Source organism: Paroedura picta, chromosome 14, assembly GCF_049243985.1.
Source record: "Paroedura picta isolate Pp20150507F chromosome 14, Ppicta_v3.0, whole genome shotgun sequence".
Lineage (NCBI taxonomy): Eukaryota > Metazoa > Chordata > Lepidosauria > Squamata > Gekkonidae > Paroedura > Paroedura picta.
The window spans coordinates 12,643,772-12,666,630 of NC_135382.1; the positions used below are offsets into that span (position 1 = coordinate 12,643,772).

Genomic DNA, 22,859 nt, shown 5'->3' on the forward strand with positions numbered 1-22,859 from the left:
ATAATAGCTTTATGACAGACACTGTGGAACCTTAAGCTTGGCTTTACAGGATATGAACCCTGGAGGGGAGGAACTTACGAGCTTCCCATTTGGAATGCACAAAACTGGACATGTGGCAAAATTACCTGCAGCCGCAGGAAGGATTCATTGCTGTTCAATGTCTACACAGTGTGAGTGCTGACAGCCACAAGAATCACAGGGGACCAATCTGGCTCGTACACAAAAGTGAGCATCTCTCCAAAGGGCTGCTGTGATCAAAGCATGGTTTCAATATTCATGGATCCTTGCTGAGCATCACCTCTTAAGCAAAAGGGAAGGATGGGGAAAGAAGATGACTCAAGGCAGTTAAGAAAAAAAATACCATCCTGTGGTTTAATATTTTGAACATTGGTAGAAATTGAAGTACAAGGAACAAAAGGTCATCTGATGTTCTGCCATGGCAACATCAATGATACCCTCATAACCCAGATGGACAGGCATTGGCGGCACACAGCACGTGGCCAATGAGAGGCCCAATATTAGGCCCACATTGGCTCCGTAAACTGTTGCAAAAGGGGAAATAGTGGGGTTCCCTTTGCCATTAATCCAGGGAGATAATTCCAGGCTCTTGCTAAAAGGCCATGTTGTGACAGTGGGACTCGTCACATGCCATAAACATGGACGTTACTTGCCCCTCTTTTGAAGTTCACAGATGGGAATAGTGCAACTGTACGGAACAAGAGAAAAAAGAGTGGAGGCAACATCCCCACAACCAAGTGTGTTTGCTGCCACAACCTGCCCCTTGACTGAAGTAAAGATTAACACACTGCTCTTGTGGATGCACTGGAGTGCCACTGGAGATACCAGCAGGAGCTACGGTGTGCACAAGGCATGAAATCCTGCTACCCATGCAGAATTAAATCCTCTAATGATAATGGGTTTGGGTACCAGGCTGTTACCCAGGTCTTCAATGTGACAATGCATAGAGACTGAAAAGGGGGGGGGGGCTGATTGACCCCGCCATCCTCCAACACCCATCCGGATAAATATTTCTCCATGTATGACCTTTTTAGCGGGGGAAGGAACAGCCATAAGAAAGAATCTTCGGGATGAAAGCTACGCACTGAATGAGCCTGCACTCGGACTGGACCCCAAATTAACTCCTCCTACATTCACTACGGCCAAGCAGATGTCCTGGTTCTCTTTTGGTATGAGTTTACTCCAGCAAAGAAATTGCTGGCTAGAAACCTGGCATGAAAACCACTTCCACTGTAGCTTTCTGTGAGTTATGGCTATGCTGCCTTGGCCGAAGCACGCAAACCTGAAAAGCCTGTGCCACGATACGAGAAAATAGCTGAAGACAGAGATGTCCTCCTTGAAATGCCCACACAGAGGGAGGATGTAATGGCACAGCAAGCCCTGAAACTAATCCCATAGCAGCCATAGCCCTCCAATTCCCCCAAGCAGTGGCAGTGGCACAATCCCATGGGAAATCAGGGCAGCGAAGGACAGGTGGGTGGATGGGGGGAGATCTCACTGCCTTTTGTGCACAAGTCCTCGCATGCTTCAGCAATGCTGCTGCCCTCACTTCAAGCGACCGGCAGGAAGGAAGGGCAGAGCCGCTGCTCTCTTCGAGCACTTGTATCCAGGCAGGGAACTTGACATGGTCCAAAAGCTCTCATGTTTCAGGACTCATATCTCCACGTCACTTTCTTTATCGTTATCATGGTCACCATCGTAGAACTCGTTGGGAGCCTCCGGCCTGCAAGATACAAGAGTACAAGAATTTAAGAGGTGACGAAGGGAACCAAGAGGTAGGCTGGCGCACCAACTGGAAGCCTGCCCAGGAGAAAGAGCCTGCAAAATGGAGCTCTTCCGCCAGGCTTTCAGTCAAGACTGGCACCAGGGGCCTCCCTCAAACCTGGCCCCGTCAAGCAATTCTGACACTCCACGCAAGCCAACCTAGTACCTGCCACCCAGCTGCTGTCTCCCCCCTCTGATCTGATCTATTACCCTGGACACAATGTCCTTTGACTGCTGTTCACCTGTTCTTGTTTATCACACCTTCCACTCATATTGTTATACATGTTTTAAATTTACTAGTTCTGCTGTTCCATGTACACCGCCCCAAGACATCATAGAGAGGAATAGTATATAAATTGAATGAATGAATGAATGAATTGCAGCAGAGACTCCAATAATGTTCTTATTAGTGCAGTGAATGTTGTCACATGTTCATGCCATGGTGACATGTCCTGAATCTGCACTCTTGTCTATGCTACATTGATGCTCTGATCTAATATTGTTTGTGATTATTTTATTCTGTTTAATAGTAGCTTCTGCTAGCTTAGCTTGCCCTGAGTTCCTGGGGCGGCTGGGTAGTGGAAACAATGTTATTTTAACTTTGTAACCCCAGGGAGGCTGGGAGTTACATTCCATACATTTGAGGCTTCTTTGGTTATCTTCTGTGACATTAGACAGTAATTGCCGCTGACTCCCTTTCACTTTGTGGGCTAGCTGTGTGGGAATGCACGCTAGATTTGGCCCCAAGTGGTGCTGAGGGAGGGTGCTTGGGAGTATCTTAAACCTGGGTTATTGCATGTTGTCCTCAGTTTCAGCAGAGTTTTCATGCACCTGTTTCACTAACCCCTTTAATAAAGAGACTTCTGCAATCAAGAGTCTGCTTATTGGGGGAATTCAACTGGAACGTGACAATCGGGTGGTTTTAATCTTAAGAAATGGGAGTGACGTGCCTACTGTAGTTCTCCTCTGAGCCCCGCTCTTCTGGATCAGGCTCATCTGTGCGGTCGTAACTCAGAAGATCAGAAGGGACATCATGGATCTGGACACTTGGGGCGTGGTTCAGCATCTTCAGATTCTCAAAGATAGTCTGCCGGATTTGATCTAAATACTGGTCAGTGGGAGAGAATCAGCCAAGCTATGTTACAGTGGTCATTCAATATAAAAAGTTTACCAAGTTATTGCTAGGAACCCTGCCTGAGCAGCCCAAAGGCCACCAGTGCCAGGACTTCCTTGGGACATGAAGAAACAGAAAGTCCCATCTTCTAAACCAGGCCAGACATAAGCAAGGGTTGTTCCAAGGACCAGAAACAACTGGGTGACTTACCTGCCTCGAGTTCTGATTTTCAATTCTAGTGCTGACATCAGGGTGAAGGGTAAAGTCAGGAGCAAAGTATTCAAAGTATTCTGCACAAAGACAGATGGAAGAGGGTGTAGGTGTACACTGGGGTCACAACGTGTTGGAACAAGAGGGAAAAAATGTCTAGCTCTCGCTAAATCTGTATCACTATAGCAAGCGCCTGGAAACAGTTCTTCGCCGGTGGGAGGGATGCCCTCTCCTTAGTGCCTCTGCTCATTTATGCATTGTAAAGCTCATTTGTAAACTCTTTAGAACAGGGGTCTCCAACGGGGTGCTCATGAGCACCAAGGCGTCTGCTGACACCTTTACAGATGCATGCCAAATGTTTTTTAAGTCGACAGGGTCACAAGGGGCTTCTGATTGGCTGTGCATAACTTTATTTTAAACGTTGCTTTGGCAGCAGCTGCCACCACAACATAAGGACCTTCACTGTGTGACTGCAAGTGAGCTGTGGCAGTCTTTTTGTGGCTAGCTTTGCCTCCTGTGGCAGCCATTTTGTGGATGGGACCATGGAATATGTCAGAAATGCAAAGGTGCCCGCAGGCTCAAAAAAGTTGGAGGCCCCAGCTTGCAGAAGTGGATTGTGACCGTGTGGACATGTTTACCAATAGTTAGGCAAACGGCTCTATGACTGGAGAAGGAAAACCTACTGCACAGGGAGCTGGGTACTAGCTTCTCCTGCAGCTTTTTAGACTATGTCATGCTGACTAGCATTTAGGGGGATACTGAAAACTGTCCTAATATATCAAGCAATACAATTGATATTAGGACAATTTTTCTGAGCGGCAACTATAGAGTCGAATCGATCTGGAATACACAGCAGCAGTTACAAATCCCAAGCACATGAAACAGGACAGCGATTTAAAGCCAAACCAAAGAAGGCCACTTGGAAAACAAGATAGGCAAAAAATACATTACAAAATGCTCAATGACATTTCAACTTCTAGCTTAAAACTTAAAAGCAGTACTTAAAAGCAAACAGCAGAGGGGAAAAGTTCCAGGGACATGGTGCCGATACAGAAACAGTCCTGTCCTTTATGGCCATCTACCTCCCAATTGTGACAGTGGGGAGGGGAGGATACATAAATGGAAGACAGTCCTTATGGCATCCCTAAGAAAATGCCTTTTAGGTAAACACCAGCACTTGGAAATATGCCCAGAAGTGCATCAGTGTATGTGTATGGGAACACACCGTGCCCATCAGCAACCTCACTGCTGAGTGCTGCGCTAACTGGAGAACCTCAAAAGTCTTCTACAGTCACTGTGCACCAAGCAGCAGAGACCCACAAACTGAAGCTGAAGTAGACAAAGAAGAGAGGTACTTTGGGGTCAGTAATTCAGATTATCTAGGATCAGGTGTAAAGCCTGTTTTGGATGCACAGCACTGCCACTAAAGAATGAGGTCAACAGCCGGGGGATCTTTCTGCACCAGACGCTACTCTAGTTAAGCAGCTACCGTGGCCAGGAGCCCTGAATGGAGCCCTGCAAGAACTGCAAGAGGGTCTTGTTCTTAATGCCATACCCTGCCAGTTTTCTATGGTCTCCAGTAGGATTCTAGGCTCAATCCAAAGGGCTGGTTTGAAAGGAAAGAAAATGGTTTGGCACCTGAAAAGATCACATCCATCCAAGAGAAATCAGTGAGCATCCAGAGGGACTCTGCTCTGTCCCCTGATTGCCTGTAGATCAGCATCTTAGGGCTGATCCTGCATAGAGCAGGGGGTTGGACTAGATGACCTGTATGGCCCCTTCCAACTCTATGATTCTATGATTCTATGATCTACAGGAGGGCCTTTTCAGATGGGTTGAAACTCCTTGTCCGGGGGGGGGGGGAGAGGAGAGGGGGTTTGTTTTTTGACTCCTTATTGCACACTTATGCCATCTCAGGGTTTGTTTGTTTTTGTTAGCCCTCTTGAGTGCACTATGATGCTCGAGTAGCACGATGAACGCATTAGTAAACCAAATAAAAATGCATAAGAAGCACCGCCATGGTATGACAGCTAGCATCAGTAAAGTTTGAACATCGAGGTCCCTGACTTACCACTGTACGGGAGCTCCTCGCTAATGGCTTCATCCACAAGCAGCGATGTCTCATAGGTCCTAGAAGGACAGCCAGACCATTTCAATCCATGGATGTCCCCCCATCATGCAATCCCTACCCGTTGGAAGTCCAGGCACAGACAGAAGGGGGATTCCACACCACATTTCTGGAAGACTCACCAACATCGGGCCACGTTGCGAACTGTGTAGCCACCGCCTCCCAACACCAGCAGGGGGATGTTGAAACTCTTGACATATTCCACACACTCACTAGGAGGCAAAGAGACCGACAGAAACTGATTGCTTGCACATCTGCATGTGTCACGCATAAGTCACAACTGCCCGGTAGGACTGAGAAGGGTTATGGACCACCTCTCTTTAATGGATTGTTGACTGCACAATGCATACTGAAAAATCAACACATGAGGGGAGATGCAGATTTATTTTTTATTTATTATAACATTTTAAGAGAAAAACACCAGCACTCTAATACTAAAGGTTTTGTAAAAGCTAGCAATTAAGGGTCAGGAAGGTATATATAGCATGAGTATGATAAAACTTTCTAAAGTACAAAGGATGAAAAATAAGCTGAGATACAATGTTTATTTACACCTTGACAATTCATTAAAAAAAAAAAAGTTCACTGGCTGGGATGGAGGCTGACTCCAAGGCTAGATGAGAGAAAGAGAGCCAAAGAGGCTACTAAAGAGCACCCCCCCCCTCCCAATATATCACCAATATAAAAATCGCAGGCTCTTTCTCCTGGGCAGGCTTCCAGCTGGTGCGCCAGCCTACCTCTTGGTTCCCTTTGTCGCCTCTTAAATTCTTGCACTCTTGTATCTTACAGGCCGGAGGCTCCCAACGAGTTCTACGCTATTCGTAACAAGTCCACTACTTTAGCAAGTGGTTCAAAATAATCACCTAGATATGAAAAGGCCTGGCTGGAGGGGGGGGGGCTCAGGGGGGCATTTTTCCAGTGAAAACACTGGTAGATCCAGGGAAGCAGAAAAATGGCTTGTATGAAATATTCTGTCTCTCTGAATAGGAAAAAAAAATTGTCTTGTTTTATAAAGCATGTTATTCTTCCCGCATGTACAGCATGGAGAAGTGTGAGGACTTTCTCAGTGTTTTCCACCTAAATATTGGGGAGTTAGGAGGGGAACACTTGAAAAATAGACACAGACAAAGACAACATTTTCAATAATTATTTGTATTTAACTGTAAATAATTCTGGAAACAATATTCTATAATGAGTTCAAGATAATATGTTACTATAGGGTTCAGTGTGCTCAGCGTTATGACGTTTATTTATATCTGTTATTTATAGTCTGCCTTTCCCACCTGGGTTGAAGGTAGATTACACAGAACAGGTCCCTCCAATTACAGCTAATCAATCAAACATTCAATTCTTCAATACAGTTGAATGCACCTCGAGGTGCCAGGGTCAGAGCTTAGATCCCGGAGGAGAGAGAGACGAGAATATTACAAGAACAAATTTCCATTTTTGCTCATATTACTGGTACATGAACTTACCCATGCCCTCTTATACTGAGGTTAAAGCAACCCAGACGGTCACAGCCAAGGGAGTCAGCACCACACTTAAGGAGGCAAAAAAAAAGAGTAGAAAGTCACAGCTATTGCAAACTACCTTGTACGGTGCACCAAATGCTTCATGGAATCTCAGGATGGAGTCCCTTTGCCACCTTCTGCCATCTCCTAATCCTGCCTGTTCCTCCAATTAGCCATGCAAGCACTTCCCAAGCCAAGCCCATCCAATAGCTCAGGCAGTTTGTCCCCTTACCTGGAGCACAATGCAGGTGGGCTGGTAGAAATCTACTACTTGATTAATGACTGGCTGGAAAAGGTGTTTGTAACCTTCAAAGAGAAGACAAGGCCACAGTTACAGCCCTGAGAGGGCACAGAAGACAGGGCCCCCACCACACGAAACCTTCCACTCACTTTGGTCATCAATTCCGTCACGCAGAGGCACGTTCAGGCAGTAGTAACGGCCGCTCTCTGCCCCGACTTCATACATGTCACCTGGCAGGAGAAAACAGTACCGAATTAAAATGCTGTTTTGTAACTACTGAGAACCTAAAAGCACAACAACAAAAAAATATCATTCAGATCTTCGGCACAATTGCACAATCAGAGCCCAAAAGAGTTCTGGTTCGCTATGCAGTCAGTGTCCAAAGTGACTCTGGGATCCCTTTCCTAACGCAATGATTTTGTTCCCCCCTCCCGGAATCTCAAAGGCCTCTGTGGGGATTCAGCAATGAAATGCTCAAGGGAGGGTTCTGCAAGGAGTAAAGACCAATCCACATCTCAATACCTGTGCCGGGGAAGAAGTAATTTCCATATTTGTGAAAAGACACTGTCATGACCCGGTCTGTGAGATAAAAAGCCTCTTGAACGCCGTCTCCATGGTGAATATCAATATCAATGTAAAGGACACGCGGGTGATACCTGAGAGCACAAGTGAAGAGAGCACAAGAGAAGAGAGAGCACAAGTGAAGAGGCTTATTAAGAGATCTAAACAGAAGACTTCCGGTGCCCAAGAGGTGCCCCCTAGTCCTCAGCTGGGGGAGCAAAGCAGTTTTACGGTTTTTATTAAAGCTGAACAGATGGAGGGGATGACATCTGAATTCAACGAATGAATGAAGGCTAATGTGACTCTGACGGGGGTCGGAAAGCGTTTGCAGAGCCTGAGCAAGTTGAGTGCCATTTTCACCTGTTCGGTTTCTGAACCTGAGAATCCTGCCTCTCCCCAAACACTTTTGCTCAAGGCAGACTGAAGCACAGACTGACCCTACATGCAGATCAACTGGTGTCAAGACGGATTCAGCAAGGGTGGGAATGTAGCATCCCTCAACCAATCAGCCTGTGGGGAGGAATGGAGAGCAAATGGTGCAGGGGTGGCCGCTGTAGGTTGTGGCTCCTGCAATTCTGTGGAAAAGGAAGTCTCGGTGGATTTGGCTTCTGGAGACACAGCGACAGTGACAAGAGAAGCTACACATCCAGGCAGCCTCTCCACTGCAGAAATGCAAACGGTACAAGAGCCTTCATTCATGATCGTAGTGCTGAAAGGCTGGCCAGCCCTGCTTTGACAGATTCCTTACTCGGGGCTTTTGGCTAAGTTGTAATAGCAGAAAAAGACAAGAGAGCTCCATGACACAGTTCATAAAGGTAAAGGTAAAGGTATCCCCTGTGCAAGCACCAGGTCATGTCTGACCCTTGGGGTGACGCCCTCTAGCGTTTTCATGGCCGACTCAATACGGGGTGGTTTGCCAGTGCCTTCCCCAGTCATTACCGTTTATCCCCCAGCAAGCTGGGTACTCATTTTATCGACCTCGGAAGGATGGAAGGCTGAGTCAACCTTGAGCCGGCTGCAGCTATTGAACTCCCAGCCTCATGGGCAGAGCTTTCAGACTGCATGACTGCTGCCTTACCACTCTGCGCCACAAGAGGCTCTAACAGTTCATACAATCAGAGAAAAATGCTGCAACCAGCCTCATTTCTGGAGCATATGGTAACAATGTGCCTCTTCTATGACTGATCGATTTAACTTGCTGGTTAAGTTTTGGGCCCAGTTTAAGGGGCTAGTTCTACACGGTCCAACATTCTTAAGCAGCACCTCGTCCCCCTTGATCTCTTTCATCACATCAGTTCTGTGGAGAAGGCCCAGTGCTGGGGCCCCAGCCAGTCAACAGGGTAATCAGCCAAGGCTGTTTTACACTTCGAGCTCTCTTCTCCCCAATCAGAGCTTCACTCTGGGTTTTGGGCAGGCATTTTGGAGTTGCAAATGTAGACTGATTTTACTGTAGACTGTAACTTAACTTTTTGGAATGTTGCTTAAGGTAAGCTGCCTTAAGCCTGCATTTTTTGGGATGTTGTATTCCAAGCACTGAAAGCTGCTCCAAAGCAAACTTAGAGTCCAGTAGCACCTTCAAGACCAACACAGATTTATTCAAGATGTGAGCTTTCAAGTGCAAGCACTCTTCCTCAGCACTCGAAAGCTCACGCCTTGAATAAATCTTTGTTGGTCTTCAAGGTGCTACTGGACTCTGATTTTATTGTGCTACTTCAGACCAACACGGCTACCCATTTGAATCTATCCCAAGCAAATGTGTTCATCTTATCCTACCCCATTCCTTCATTTCCCTTCCTATCCTCACTTTGCAGGCTGAATGTAAAAAGTAAAAATGTTTTGCAGGTAGGTGCAGAAGGCCCTTAAGCAGAAACTTGGCTGTAACCCCAAAGAACAATGGATCTGTGCTCCTGCCCAAGCAAATGAGCCACCCAAGGGCCCCTGGAGTCTCTGGGAGTCATTTTTTAAGGCAGAGTTTCTCGATTGAAACAGAAAAGTGTGCTGGGTAAGAACCGCACTAGGCCAAAGAACAGCCACAAACAGCAGAACAAGTATTAAGGGAAAAGCAAACAGCTAGCAGAAAAAAGGAATGAGAAGAACTACCAGCACAAAAGTACTATTTAAGTAAGCAAACCAAAATTAGTCTTACTATGAAAAAGAAGAGCTCCTTTTTTTGTACTCGCTTTGCACCACCAGAAGGAGTCTCAAAACAGTTTACAAACACCTTCTCTTCCTCTCCCCACAACAAGCACCTTGTTACGCTGGTGGGGCTGAGAGAGCCCTAAGAGAACTGTGTCTGGCCCAAGGTCACCCAGATGGCTGCATGTAGAGGCACAGGGAATCAAACCTAGTTCACCAGATTAGAGGTAGCCACTCTTAACCACTATATCATGCTTCCTCTCACTGTATAAGGCATCTTTCATGACACCTGCCTCCTCCCCCAAAAACAGCTGCCTTCATGCCCCATCTTACTTGAGGAGCTCCAAAATGCCAATAACGATGTCGTTGACATAGCAAAAACCAGAGGCCTGGAATAGGAAGAGAATGAAATGGTATCAATATGGAGCTGCAGTAAGCCTTCCCCATCCTCAATTATGAGGAAAGCCCTTCTGTTACCTCAAACTTCTTCGCATGGTGCAGGCCTCCTGCCCAGTTGATTGCAATATCACAAATCTAAGAAATAAAGGGACACTTGAGCACAAAATGCAGAATTATATGCTGCTAAAATAGTAGATGTTAATATTATACCCATCCTTTTCTCTGTTCCCTTCTGGGACAAAACTGCTATGGATTTTGCAGAGACCAGTGAATGCAATCTTTCCAATATTTTTAGCATTTATGTAGCATTTTCAAAGGTGATGGACATACTCATAACATACAGAGGCACCAACCTCCAGGTGCTAGCTGGAGATCTACTGGGATTACAGCCAATCCCCAAGCAACAAAATTCATTTTATGGAGAGAATGGCCACTTTGGAAGGTGGACTTTATGGCACTGTACCCCACTGAAGCCCCCCCCCCCAATCACCAGATATTACCTAAACCAGGACTGGCAACTCTATATAACAGCCTTTTAAGGTAGGTCAGTATTGTCCTTAATGAAAGAACAGCATGTCTAAGGCTGATGAGTCGGTGGCAAGGTGAGATGCAAGGAACCAGGCCCCATCCCATCCCCCGTCCCCCAATCCGTAGCTCCATCCCAGCTTTCATGACACTCCTTCAGAGCAGACAGTTGTCCAGGCCATTCAGCTGAATACAAATGCAAGGGCAGTCACAACATAGCAGCAGTTCTCAGGATAACGGCCCTTGGTTGACAGGAGCCATTCTACAGGAAGGAACTGAGTAACCTTTCTTACCTTATTGTTCAGTTGGGTTGCTCCTTGCAAGGAGGCCCCGGTGTAGCGAGAGCAAAATTCAAACAGCCCTGGGAAGACTGGACTGAGGAAAAACACAAAGTTACACAGGGAACTGTGACGGGTGCCTGTTCCAGCTCAAAGAAGAGGTGTTAGGTTTGTCCCATGGTCATCCAGCATGTGGAGAGGCGAGGAATCAACCTTTATTCTCCAGATCAGAAGTCCCTGCTCCTAAACCACGACACCAAATTGGCGCTTAGTGGCAGTTAGTATCATAGAGCTGGAAGAGGCCACAGGCGATCTAGTGCAACCCCCTGTCCTGATCAGCCTCAACAATCCGTCTCCCTGCCTATACCCCCAAAAGAGCTCTACGCTCCACCACCTCCAACTGGCTATGGATCCCTGGCCCCAGAGAAGCACGTCGGACCTCAACAAGAGCCAGAGCCTTCTCTGTACTGGCCCCCACTTGATGGAATGAGCTCCCAGAAGAGATCAGGGCCCTCCTGGAACTTCCACAATTCCACAGGGCTTGCAATAGGGAGCTCTTCCACCAGGCATTTGGTGGGGCCGACTGACCCATAACATCTACAGGTCCCCCCTCCCCCAGACTGAGAGGAGTGTCAAAGTTTTATGTAATGCCCAGAGCCATAGGGAAGGGCGGTATAAAAATCTAAATAAATAAATAAATGTTTGTCCGTCTGCTACTGGAAGACTACCAGTGAAAGGGAACCCACCATCTCCCTAAGCAGCCAATGCCATTGAATTACTGTAAAAAAATCTTCCCTAATCTCTTTCCACCCATAATTTAAACTCATTATTGTGTGTCCTCTGCTCTGCTGCCAATAAGAACAGCTCCTTGCCCTCCTCTAAGCCACAGCCTTCCAAATATTTCAAAGACTGATTGTGTCCTCTTCTTCAGAGTGAGCATTCACAGATCTCACAGCCTTTCCTTGTAGGACTGAATCTCCAGGCCCTGACCATTTCCACCACTCTCCTCTGCATCCTCCCCATTTTGTTCCGGTATAACAGACTAGATGGCCACTGGATGGACAAGGCAACTATTTTTGTATGGCTAGCTAGTCAGTGCCAAAGCAGCAGCATGAAGTTTCAAGTTCTCCCTCAGGCCAAATGAGCAGTTGCCAATTCCCAGCTATATAGAGGGCAAAATCAATTTCATCCCCATCAATTCAGACTGGGGGCCTGAATGCCAAGTACTGTTGCCATTTATACACTAATTGGCAGGTTATTGCAATAGCCCGAAATGGAAACTGAGAACTGGCGTCAACTACACACATTATGTTGATAGACAAGGAAAGACATCAGTTCATGTGACTGGCCAAAACAAATGTAATCTGGGCACTGCTGCAGAGAACCGCAGCATCACAGCTGATAGTGACGGTCTGAAGAAGAGCTGGTCTTTTGTACCCCGCTTTTTACCACCTGAAGGAGTCTCAAAGTGGCTTACAATCGCGTACCCTTCCTCTTCCCACAACAGGCACCCTGTATGGTAGGGTGCTGAGAGCTGAGAGAGCTCTGACAGAACTGTGGTAAGGCCAGGGTCACTCAGCTGACTGCATGTGGAGGAGCAGGAAATCAAGCCCAGTTTTCCAGATTAGAGGCCGCCGCTCTTAACCACCACACCAAGCTGGCTCTCAAACAGCACATTATTTGTAGAGATCTGGAAAATATCCAGCTAATGTACACTGCAGTGCTCCTAGCACTTCTCTAGCCAGATTAGTGTAGTAGTTAGGAGCACGGACATCTAATCTGGCGAGCTGAGTTTCATTCCCCCACATGCAACCAGCTGGGTGACCTTGGGCTCACCACAGCACTGATAAAGCTGTTCTTACTGAGCAAGAATATCAGGGCTCTCTCAGCTCCACTTCCCTCACAGGGTGTCTGCTGTGGGGAGAGGAAAGGGAAGGCAAATGTAAGCAGCTTTGAAACTCTCTCTGGTAGAGAAAAGTGGCATATAAGAACCAACTCTTTGTTGTCTTCTTCTAAAGGGATATAAGGAAAGATAGTAGAAACATTTTTCGTCAACATATCGATATCTACATTCTATTATGTCAACTTTATTAATCTAAATAAGAAACAAATTAATTTTATTCTACGGCGCAGTGTCTGGGTCAGGGGTAGTCAAACTGCGGCCCTCCAGATGTCCATGGACTACAATTCCCAGAAGCCCCTGCCAGCTGGGGAATTGTAGTCCATGGACATCTGGAGGGCCGCAGTTTGACTACCCCTGCTGGGTATTCACAATCAATCCCACTGCAATCGATGCTGACTCTTTAGGGTGCCACAAGTGAAGGATATTAACTGGTAGACTTGTGGTAAAGTCTTAACATCCTGAAAGTTAGCAAAGTGCCTGGTTTGACTGATAAGCACAGCATGTAGCTGAGTTTGTATGTGATCAGAAGACAACAAACAAAGAAAAACACATTTGTCAAGGTTGTGCTTATCTAATATAGAAACTATTTACTAGTAAACTTAATTTCTAAACCAAAAAAGGTAAAGAGAAGATTCTAATCTAAATAGCCAGATGGAGAGAGATGCAGGAGCATCTTGGTGCTCACCATCTGGTTTCCTTTAATCCAAAATCAAGATGTAAATGTAAACTAATAAGTCCATCCGCCTGGTGTAGAGGCATGAGTCATTTTTATTTCTTTTGAAGTTTGCTTGTAGCAACATGTCACTGAGTTTCATGTTCTACGTTCATGTTCTATGTGGACCGCCCAGAGCCTGAGGGGAGGGCGGTATACAAATGTAATAATGTAATAATAAATAAATAAATGTTCCAGGCTGTGGAGAATTGTTTGAGTACATAAATGCTCTTCTGTAGTTTACAAACAAGATCTGATTTGTCTCTATCTTTGAAACCTGGTGGTTTTTGCATGTAGATTTCTTCTTTCGGGTTATCATGCAAGAAAGCAGTTTTGACATCTAGGTGGTCAACCTGCATGTTCTTGCTGGCTGCTACACTTAGCAGTTCCCTTACTTTCACAACTGAAGTGAAAGATGCATCAAAATCCACACCATATTTCTGTGAGTATCCCTGCGCCACAAGTCTGCCTTTGTAGCACTGAATTTCACTTTCTGTGTTGTGTTTCAGTTTAAAGACCCATTTGCCACTGATTGCTTTCCTTCCTGGAGGTAGATCTGTAAAGGTCCATGTATTATTCTTTTGCAATGAGTGTATTTCTTCACGAGATGCTTCCTTCCACTTCTGTGCTTCTGCCAGTGGAAGTAGCAATACGGGATTCCACGCTGCTGGTGTAGTTGGTTCTCCTGCTCTTGTCACGCAGGACAGTGGAACATTCTTGTTTGAGTGATGGGATCACCTCAGCTGGATTTTTGTGTTGGGTTGCATCTTAGTAGGCAAATCTGGTGGATCATTCGAGACCCTCTTTGCATCCTGTGCAACACTGGAATCTCCCTCTGCTGAATTCAAATCCTGCTCTGTTAACTGGTAAGGCTTCTGGGACATGGGCAGGCATCTCCACTGGACCTCTAGAGTTCTCTGCACCTGGCTCCATCTGGTCTGGATTTGCAGGCTCTTCTGTGCTGTAACTGTCCTGTGGTTATACCATCAGGTCTCCTGATTCAGTAGCCACCCCCTCTGAAGCTTGAGATCATAGGCCTTCCTCAAAGTGGACTCATCTTGAGATGGTTACTTCTTTGGTAACAGGATCCAGGATTCTGTAGGCTGTAAACTGAGCTGCATAGCCCAGTTATGCCCTTTTTCACCCTAGCATCTAGTTGGTGCCTGTTCTCTTGTGGTTTCCTCTTGAACTTGTTCTTTGCCATGGCCACGAATCTCTGATTTGTGCTTTAATAACTACACAACACAATATCATCAGAAATCATCTATTGTCATAAAACACCATTTTTTACCTACAGTGTCTGGTAGTGGAACACATATGTCACTGTGGATTAGCTGAAGTGGTTTAGTAGTTCTCCCTTCACTTTTCTTTGGAAAGGAAGCTCTCACTGCTTTGGGAATTAAGCAAGATTCACAGTGTCATTATCAGTACATTTCACAAAATCAAAACCTTCAACCAGTTGATTACTCTTCATAATCCGCATAGATTCATTACAACAGCCTTTTGTCCCATAACCTGTAGCACTTGGTATGATTGCAGGTTTCCACTAAATTCACCTTGTGTTGAAATTTCATCACACCGTTTGGTTTGTCATCACGTTCATCAGACTCTTGGCTCACTTCATGTAACTGGAATGGATCTTTGCATATAAATCCTATGAGACAGAGCTGATTATTTTCATATGCACAACATTCACCATTTTCAAAGGTGACTCTATATTCCTCTTTGTTCAGTTGAGATATCGACAGAAGGTGTGAATTCAGGAATTAGCAGCACATTTCTCAAATACAGTTCATACATCCATCCATCTGGTAGCAAGCAAAGCAAAACAACATTTCCTTTCTTTGTTGCTTTAAGACAGAGTCCATTTCCAATAAAAACAGATATCTCAGAAATATTAAACAGTTCATCAAAAATTGTCACACTGGAGATTTGTGAGTCCAGGAAGCCTTTGGACATCCTCCATCGTCCTTTCCTCTTCTGGAGTCTCTCCCGTTGGGTCAGCACCATTTCCAATCAATCAATCAATCAATCAATCAATCAATCAATCAATCAATCAATCAATCAATCAATCAATCAATCACTCAATAAACTGAGTCAAGAATGTATATCCCATTTCTCTGTTTCAAACTAACATAGTGTTTTATGGGACACAGTATCTTGGTTGGTATCCCTATTCTTTAGAGCGCACTGGAATGCTTTGTGCCCAATTTGATCACAAAAATGGCATTTTAGCACTGTTTCTGGTTTCTGGCCACTGCTGCCACCTTGTGGTTCCCAACTCCTGGCCAGGCATTGCTCTCTGCTTCCCCCTGTGGCTGTCAGAATCATCATACCTGCTGTAGGAATTAGCTTCTTACTGATAAGCACTAGTAGTCACATGACCTTGCCATTTGTTTCTGGTTCCCTGGCTGACAGAGCTAGCCTACACAGCTCCTTTCACATGCAAATGAGGATTCCCCTTTTTGACATGCATTTCCTCTTGCAATTCATCAAAAGACTCTCCCTGTTTAAAGCTATGTTATGCAATTTCTTAATAAATCCGAAGGAATAAGTCCAGCGTTTCTTAACCAGACTCAACTCCAAAAACTTTAACATTTAATGAGCTGACTTTTGTTCCAGCAAATCTGGATATTCAGCTGTACTCGCGCATGAGATTATTAGTGTTGCGGCTTTCCCATTTTTCTGCATCCATTCCCTGTATTCCTTCTTGACTGCTTCTGTAGCACCTTCATCTGGGACAGCATGAGGTCTTTTCTCCACAATTTCTTCCAAACCTTCTCCTTCTAGCACCACCATCAAGCGTCCTCATCAATCATGGTAACTGTCCTTCCTTAAGCGAACAAGTATGGTCTCACTCATGGCTGAATAGCAACAGAGATCAAGATGTGCTCTTAAAACGATTAGAAAAGCAGTAATTTCTCTGTCTGCCTTGTGATAATCTACCAAGCTTCTAGTCACTGCATAGCAAGAAGATCACAAGTTCCTCAAAGTTTCTCTGCTGCTCCAAGCAAGCATGTGGGCTTTTAGCAATAAATAAATAAATAATAAATTATTTACAATATTATATGGGGTTGAGTGAAGGATATTAATTGGTAGATTTGTGGTAAAGTCTTAATATCCTTAAAGTTAGCAAAGTGCCTTATTTGGCTGATATGCACAGTGTGCAGCTGGGTGCATTTGGTCAGAAAACAACAAAGAAAAGCACATTTGCCAAGCCTGAACTTAACTAATATAGACACTATTTATTTGTAAACTTAATTTCTACACATAAAAAGGAAAAGATTCCTATTCTAATCTAAATAGCTGGATGGGGAGAGATGCAGGAGGCATCTCTGTGCTCACCAAGTTGCTGACTTGAGGGATGGAGGAGGAAAGAGAAGTAGGAAACAAAAACTTAGCCCTCTAGGGACAGGTCAGTGAAATAAGAAAGGTGTGTGGTTAGTGTTCCTATCTCTCTCACTAACTAGAGATTTCTCACTTGCAGAGAGACAAAACCAGAATGCCACCAGAAGAGCTAGGAACAGAATCTATCCTGCCTCCCATCCTCAAATCTGAGAATCTTTTAAGTTTCTGCTTGAGATTTTCACCTGAGTGCAGAACCCCTATTTTTTTCCCCCAAGGAGACATGATGTCCGTCAAGCCAATAGTTACAACTAGCTTGTAAAATGTATACCGCACATCCTTCTGTAAGTTCATTGTGGTTGACAATGTCAAAAATTAAAACCAGTTTGGCCTCTCTCTGTGTGCATCGACAGCTGTGCTTCCTCATGATTCTCCTTGCATGTTTAGAGCCTTACTAAGCCAAGTTCCTCTTCCATCTTCAGTCATTCTTGCCTGCATTCCCCAAGTCATTGTTTCATATGGGCCTCTATTTCTAAAATGGACTGTCCCTGTGAATAGTGAGCAGTGACTCATGAAAGCTCATAACCTGCCAAAAAAATGGTTAGGCTTCAAAGTCTTACTGGACTCTTGATATTTTCCACCACCAAACCCAAACAGCGTTTTTCAGCTTATCTCCTAAATGCAAACTATTCCCCTCCTATTCTCTAATCATCCATTATTTGGGTTCGGTCTTTGAATGCATTTCCCCATATCCCAACCATATCTTGCCACTAATATTTGCTTCAACATGCAACATTATCTGTACAAAATTTTCAGCCTCTGCTAATGCAGTAACAGAAGCTCTACAGGAAGATATGGTCTCCAGTAATAGATGGGACTGTTAGTCTGAAAAATAATCAGACAAATACAACAAATACAGGAAGCACACCTATCAACCTTGGCCAGGGTGCAACTTAACACCGTGCCATTGGCAAGGAACTTGGAAGTAATTCTGGTTTCCTCCTTAACTATGGAGGCCCAAGTCACAGGAGTAGCCCACTCAGCATTCTTCCACCAGAGCCAGGTGCAGCTACTAGCACCCTGCCTGTTCACGGAACACTTTGCCACAGTGATTCGTGCAATGGTCACCTCCAGACTGAACTTCTGCAACTCGCTCTATGCCGGCTTATCCTTGTCCCTGACCTAGAAATTGCAGCTGGTGCAAAATGCAGTTGCTAGGGTCCTCACAGGTACTTCCTAGTGGGTCCATATCCAGCCTGTGCTCAGGCAGCTGCATTGGTTGCCAGTTGTGACCTGGATTCAAGGTTCTGGTATTAACCTTTAAGGCCATTCATAGCCAGAGCCCTGCTTACCTGAGGGACTGCTGGCCTGTTTATGCCTGTCGCAGAGCCCTGTACTCTGCAGGAGCTAATTTACTGGTTGTCTCTGGCCTGAGGGAAGTTTGCCTGGCCTCAACCTGGGTCAGAGCTTTTTCAGTCCTGGCTCCAACGTGTTAGAATGAGCTCTAGGTGAGCTGTCAGGAGACAGAGCTTTCAAAGTTCTGCAGGGGCTGTAAGACAAAGCTCTTCCACCAGGTCCTTGGTTGAGGCCGGGCTGGTTAAGATCAGGGCTCCCCTCCACCCTGGAGGAAATTAGATCAGGGCAGCTCCCCTTAACCCCCATGGGGTGTCATCCGTCTGTATGAGCTGGGGGGTGGAGGGTTGGCCGCCCCATCTGGAATTGGTTATGCTTTAGATGTGAGGGGTTTTATGGTGGGTTTTAATGTGGGGCTTTATAGATTGTTAGCCTCTACAAGTCAGTTTCACAGGAGTGATGGGCTAGAAGTTGAATCATCACAAAAAAAATAAAATAGGAACCAAAAATGAGGTTACATTATATAATCAATGCTGATAAATTCGTGGTAAACCATGACGTAAACTGCCCTGAGCCTTCGGGGAGGGCGGTATATAAATATAATAAATAAATAAACAAACAAATGTTGACATGAACACCAAGATGTTTTCAAAAATATGTATTACCACATTAGCTGGCTTGCCAGCAAGGGAATGTTGACAACAGTATTTGGAAGATTATCAATACTTAATGAGATCTCTCCAAGTTTTCAGAAACTGTCAAGACTTACTGGAGACTGCCAGCATTCACATGTCAGGACTGACACTTACTAAAAGACAGGCACTCAATGTGACATATAGATAGCTTTGTGTTCTTGCTTAGCTTGTGGGCCAAACAACACAAGAAGTCCTTGTGTATCCCACAGTATGAATTTGGACAGCATCCAAGAACTCAGGATGGAATTATTTTCTTTAGTAAACTACAACAAATTTGCAAATTTCAATGTTAAGGAGGCAGGAATGAAATATAACACCCATTAAGGCTTGAAAACAAGCTCTAGGTGAAGCTTTTAGACACTTGGCTTTAAAGCCATACACTTGGCTTTAAAGCACAATCTGGTGGAGACTGATTATGTGCCAAAGCCTCACTGAGAGCTGGACAGATAGCTGAGAAGCAGCATACTGCAAACTTGACAATTGGGAGCCAAAGGCGCTGGATGAAGAGAGGCTGCAAATAATAAACCAAAAGGCAAGAAAGGGGATTTACATTTCACAGAAATTGCAATAACCAGCTAAAGTCTTGGGCAATGAACCTTCTCTGTACTTGGAAGGGACAAGCAGGTCACAGTAACCAGAACCTTAAAAGAGGTTTCCAGTGTGATTTTAACATACAAGTTTCTCAGACTTGGTCTATCTCAGCCTCCCTACACAGCCAGAAGGAGAGCAGTACTTACCAGTCATCCCCAACATTGAACGCATTGAGGCTCTTGGTAAATCCTTGCATGTTGGTTGGACTCACCCTCTGAAGGAAATCAATGTAATCTTCTGAGTGAAAACGGCACATATCATGCTGGGATGCTTGGTATGGCTTAAATACCTGCAAGAGAAATGCCTCTCTTTTAGAGCAGCAGAAGGAAAAATTGGCTGAGATTATGTCACGGCTAAGGACATTTATGTAGACTTTGGAATATCAACCGCAAAGCCAGGAAAATTACAGTCCTGAAATGCACATTACGATCCTATAACCAAAGTTGTACATGACACAACAAACACAATGCTTACAATCATCTTCTTGTAGAGTCCATAGTGCAGCACCAGACTGTGAGTCAGGGCCAGGCGGTGGGGCTTCATGGGATGTCCAGCCCCTAATATGACAGGAAAGGGGGGGAGGGAACCAAAGTCATTAACATACACCAGAAACAGTGGTCTATTACTTGAGATCTATTGGATCATTATCAAAATTCATAAAGGAAAGAAAACTGGGAGGGGGGGAACAGGATTGTTTAACGAATGCTGGGAGAGTATTTATAACAGCCACCACCATTTATTTAGCACCATTAAATTTATTTAGCACCATTAAAGCAATTCACAGACAGTCAAGGGAGATGGCCAGAGTTCTCCTACTGTAGGCACAGCCGAGTCTAAGGCATCTTACCAAATGTATAGTAGAAGAGGCAATTAAATAAGGAGCTTTCCAGCTCACCCTCTTATCCACTATACTGTATCAGGTCTAACCTATGGAAAGCATACTCAATGGTTTGCAGAATCAAATTACAGTGTAACCCTCTATCAGCCTGGCAGGAACCAAACAGTACTGGGTCCCTCAGCAGACTCCATCAGTTGCTAGGCCTCCTTGTTATTCATAAAGTGGGCACACTTAAACTCTTAATTTGCTTGTTCCCCCTCCTGTCCTTCATTGCATCATGTTTACCTAATTGTAAGCCATTTCAGCAGAGCTCCAGGGGGCTTACCAAAAAACATTAATAATGAAATTGTGCATAGTTTACAGCATTGTTTCCTGAAACAATCAGTTTACAGGAAACTCACAAAAGGAGCGTGAACATCCCTGCCCCCATCTGTCTGCATTAAGAGGTAAACTGTTCCTATACATGGAAGGTCTCTTGTCTAACCTGGCTAAGAGCTGTTGATTGACCTACCCTACATAATTTTTTCCTAGACATTTTATTTTAAAACCAACCCATCACCACACCTTGTAGTAGGGCATTTTCTAAATTAATGAAATATGATGATCTCTGAAAGTGTCCTCTGTATTTTACAAGCCGTTAAGTTTTCTCTCTGGTATGTGTGGGCACAACAGAAACTGTTCATATAGTGACATTGTTTGTGTGTAATAATGACAGCAAGACTCCTGAAAGAAAACTGCAAGGTGAAGCTCTGCACTAACAATAAAACTTTTCTGCTGCCGGATCAGAGCAAAGGTCCATCTAGCCCACCATCCTTTTGTCAGCAGTGGCTAGTAAGATGCCAACAAGAAGTCCACAAGCAGAGCTGGTGGACAATTGCACTCCCTTAAAGGCATTTCATTCACAGAGACATTCTGCCTCCGAACTTGCAGGTTTCATTCAGCTGTCATGGCTACTAGCCAACAACAGATCTATCCTCCCTAAATCCATCCAACCCCTTTTAAACTCCACCCAAGGCAGTGGGCATCATGTGGCAGTCAGTTCCGCAAGCCTGCAAGCCACTAAGGAGGGCTTCCTGTAGCCGCTCACCACTTCACCAGCGACCGCTAATTCTTTCTCCATGGCCCAAATGCTTCTCCACCTGTATCATGCATCTGTGGTGGCATATGAACAGAAGGGAAAAAAGCATACTTTTTACACACAATGTTATTTCTAAACTTCTGGCTACAAGATATAGGGCATGGCTTCAAAAGGGGACCAGATGACTGGACTCAATTTTTGCTACACTCGTTGGAGTGGCTGAAGGCGCAGAGGCAGGAGACTGTGTCTTCCATGGGGGCTCCCAGTGGGGTTGCCAACTGTGGTTTAGGAAACTTGGGAGCAGAGCCTGGGGAAGGCAGAGTTTGGGGAGGGGAGAGAGATCAGCAGAGGTGTGATGCCACAGAGTCCACCCTTCGAAGCTGCCACTGTCTCCAGGGGAACTGAACTCTACAGTCCAGAGACCAGTTGCAATCTGTGAAAAAATTTCCAATGCTATGGAAAAGCTTCTGCCCCCTGTACGTTAACGCGGTCTGTTTACCTAGATTGGTTTGGGCTTTCCTGCTGGAAATCAAGCACGGCAGGCAGTGAATCATTATCCAAATTCACAAAAGAAAAAAATATGAAGCATGGACAAACCTCGGAGCTTGAACCCGGCATTCGCCTCCCTTAGCTCATTTAATTTATTTACAAGGAAACTTCTACTCAAACCCTCCCAGCCAATCCCCCAAACGGGCGGGATCTCCAGGCTCCCCCTGAAGACTGGCAACCCTCCACGGGGGCCTCTCCTGGGGTCCGCTTGCCCCCCACCACACCCCACCCCCAGCAGCTTCCAGGGCGGGGACTCTGAGGCACCTGCCAGCCGTGCAGGGGCAGTTCCGTGTTCGGGCCGACCCTGGCGAGTCAGACGGTGGGGGTCGCAGCGTTCCCGACACGGGACTCCCCCCGTACGTCTGAACGACGGGAAGCGGCGTGAGAGGGTGGGCGCAGCACCGGGGCGGGAGTACCTTTCCTGCCACATCCCCCCGACGCACCGTAGTGAAAGTTGCCCACATCCGGGTCATAGAAATAGGCCACGGTCTTCGCCATCGCCCTCCTCGCCGCCCCCCCGCCTCGCGGAGGGAAGGAGCGCGCGCCGGGAACCGACAGATCCCCCCTCGCGCCCGTGCAACCGTCGCCCCCCTCCCCCCCGCCCCGCGCAGCCGCGCGACCGCGGCGCACGGAAATGACGCGCTCGCCATAGAGATGGCAAGGCCTAGACCGGCCCGGAGGCGGGCGGCCGCGTTTCCAGGGGACGGCCGCGGGTTCCCGCTCCCCTCCTCCGAGGGATGCCAGCCTCCCGGTGAGACCGGGTGATCCCCCGGAATTGCAGGGCATCACCAGGCGACGGAGATGATATCCCGTGGAGAAAATGCCTGCTTTGGAGGGCGGGCTTTGTGGCATCGCATCCCACGGAAGTACAGGGATGCCAGCCTCCCGGGGACACCTGGGGATCCCCCGG

The 22,859-nt window shown here is 45.9% G+C and overlaps 1 protein-coding gene across 3 annotated transcripts; it reads right to left on the minus strand.

Moving 5' to 3' along the window:
- Positions 1–345: 345 nt before the first annotated feature.
- Positions 346–22,545, minus strand: HDAC3 (histone deacetylase 3). Of its 3 annotated transcripts, XM_077310861.1 has the most exons (16): positions 22,393–22,543; positions 21,410–21,474; positions 19,959–20,041; positions 19,631–19,773; positions 10,901–10,982; positions 10,161–10,217; positions 10,017–10,072; positions 7,509–7,642; positions 7,136–7,216; positions 6,978–7,051; positions 6,710–6,774; positions 5,357–5,446; positions 5,178–5,236; positions 3,107–3,186; positions 2,733–2,890; positions 346–1,741 (listed from the first exon to the last, which is right to left on the minus strand). In XM_077310861.1, exons 3-16 carry the CDS (start codon positions 20,025–20,027, stop codon positions 1,672–1,674), a joined length of 1,218 nt encoding a protein of 405 aa, XP_077166976.1. In that variant the 5' UTR covers positions 20,028–20,041; positions 21,410–21,474; positions 22,393–22,543; the 3' UTR covers positions 346–1,671. The 3 variants fall into 3 exon arrangements, with proteins under 3 accessions (XP_077166976.1, XP_077166975.1, XP_077166974.1); XM_077310860.1 differs by lacking the exon at positions 21,410–21,474 and having other exon boundaries at positions 22,393–22,545; XM_077310859.1 differs by lacking the exon at positions 21,410–21,474 and having other exon boundaries at positions 22,366–22,528.
- Between the last annotated feature and the right edge of the window lie 314 nt (positions 22,546–22,859).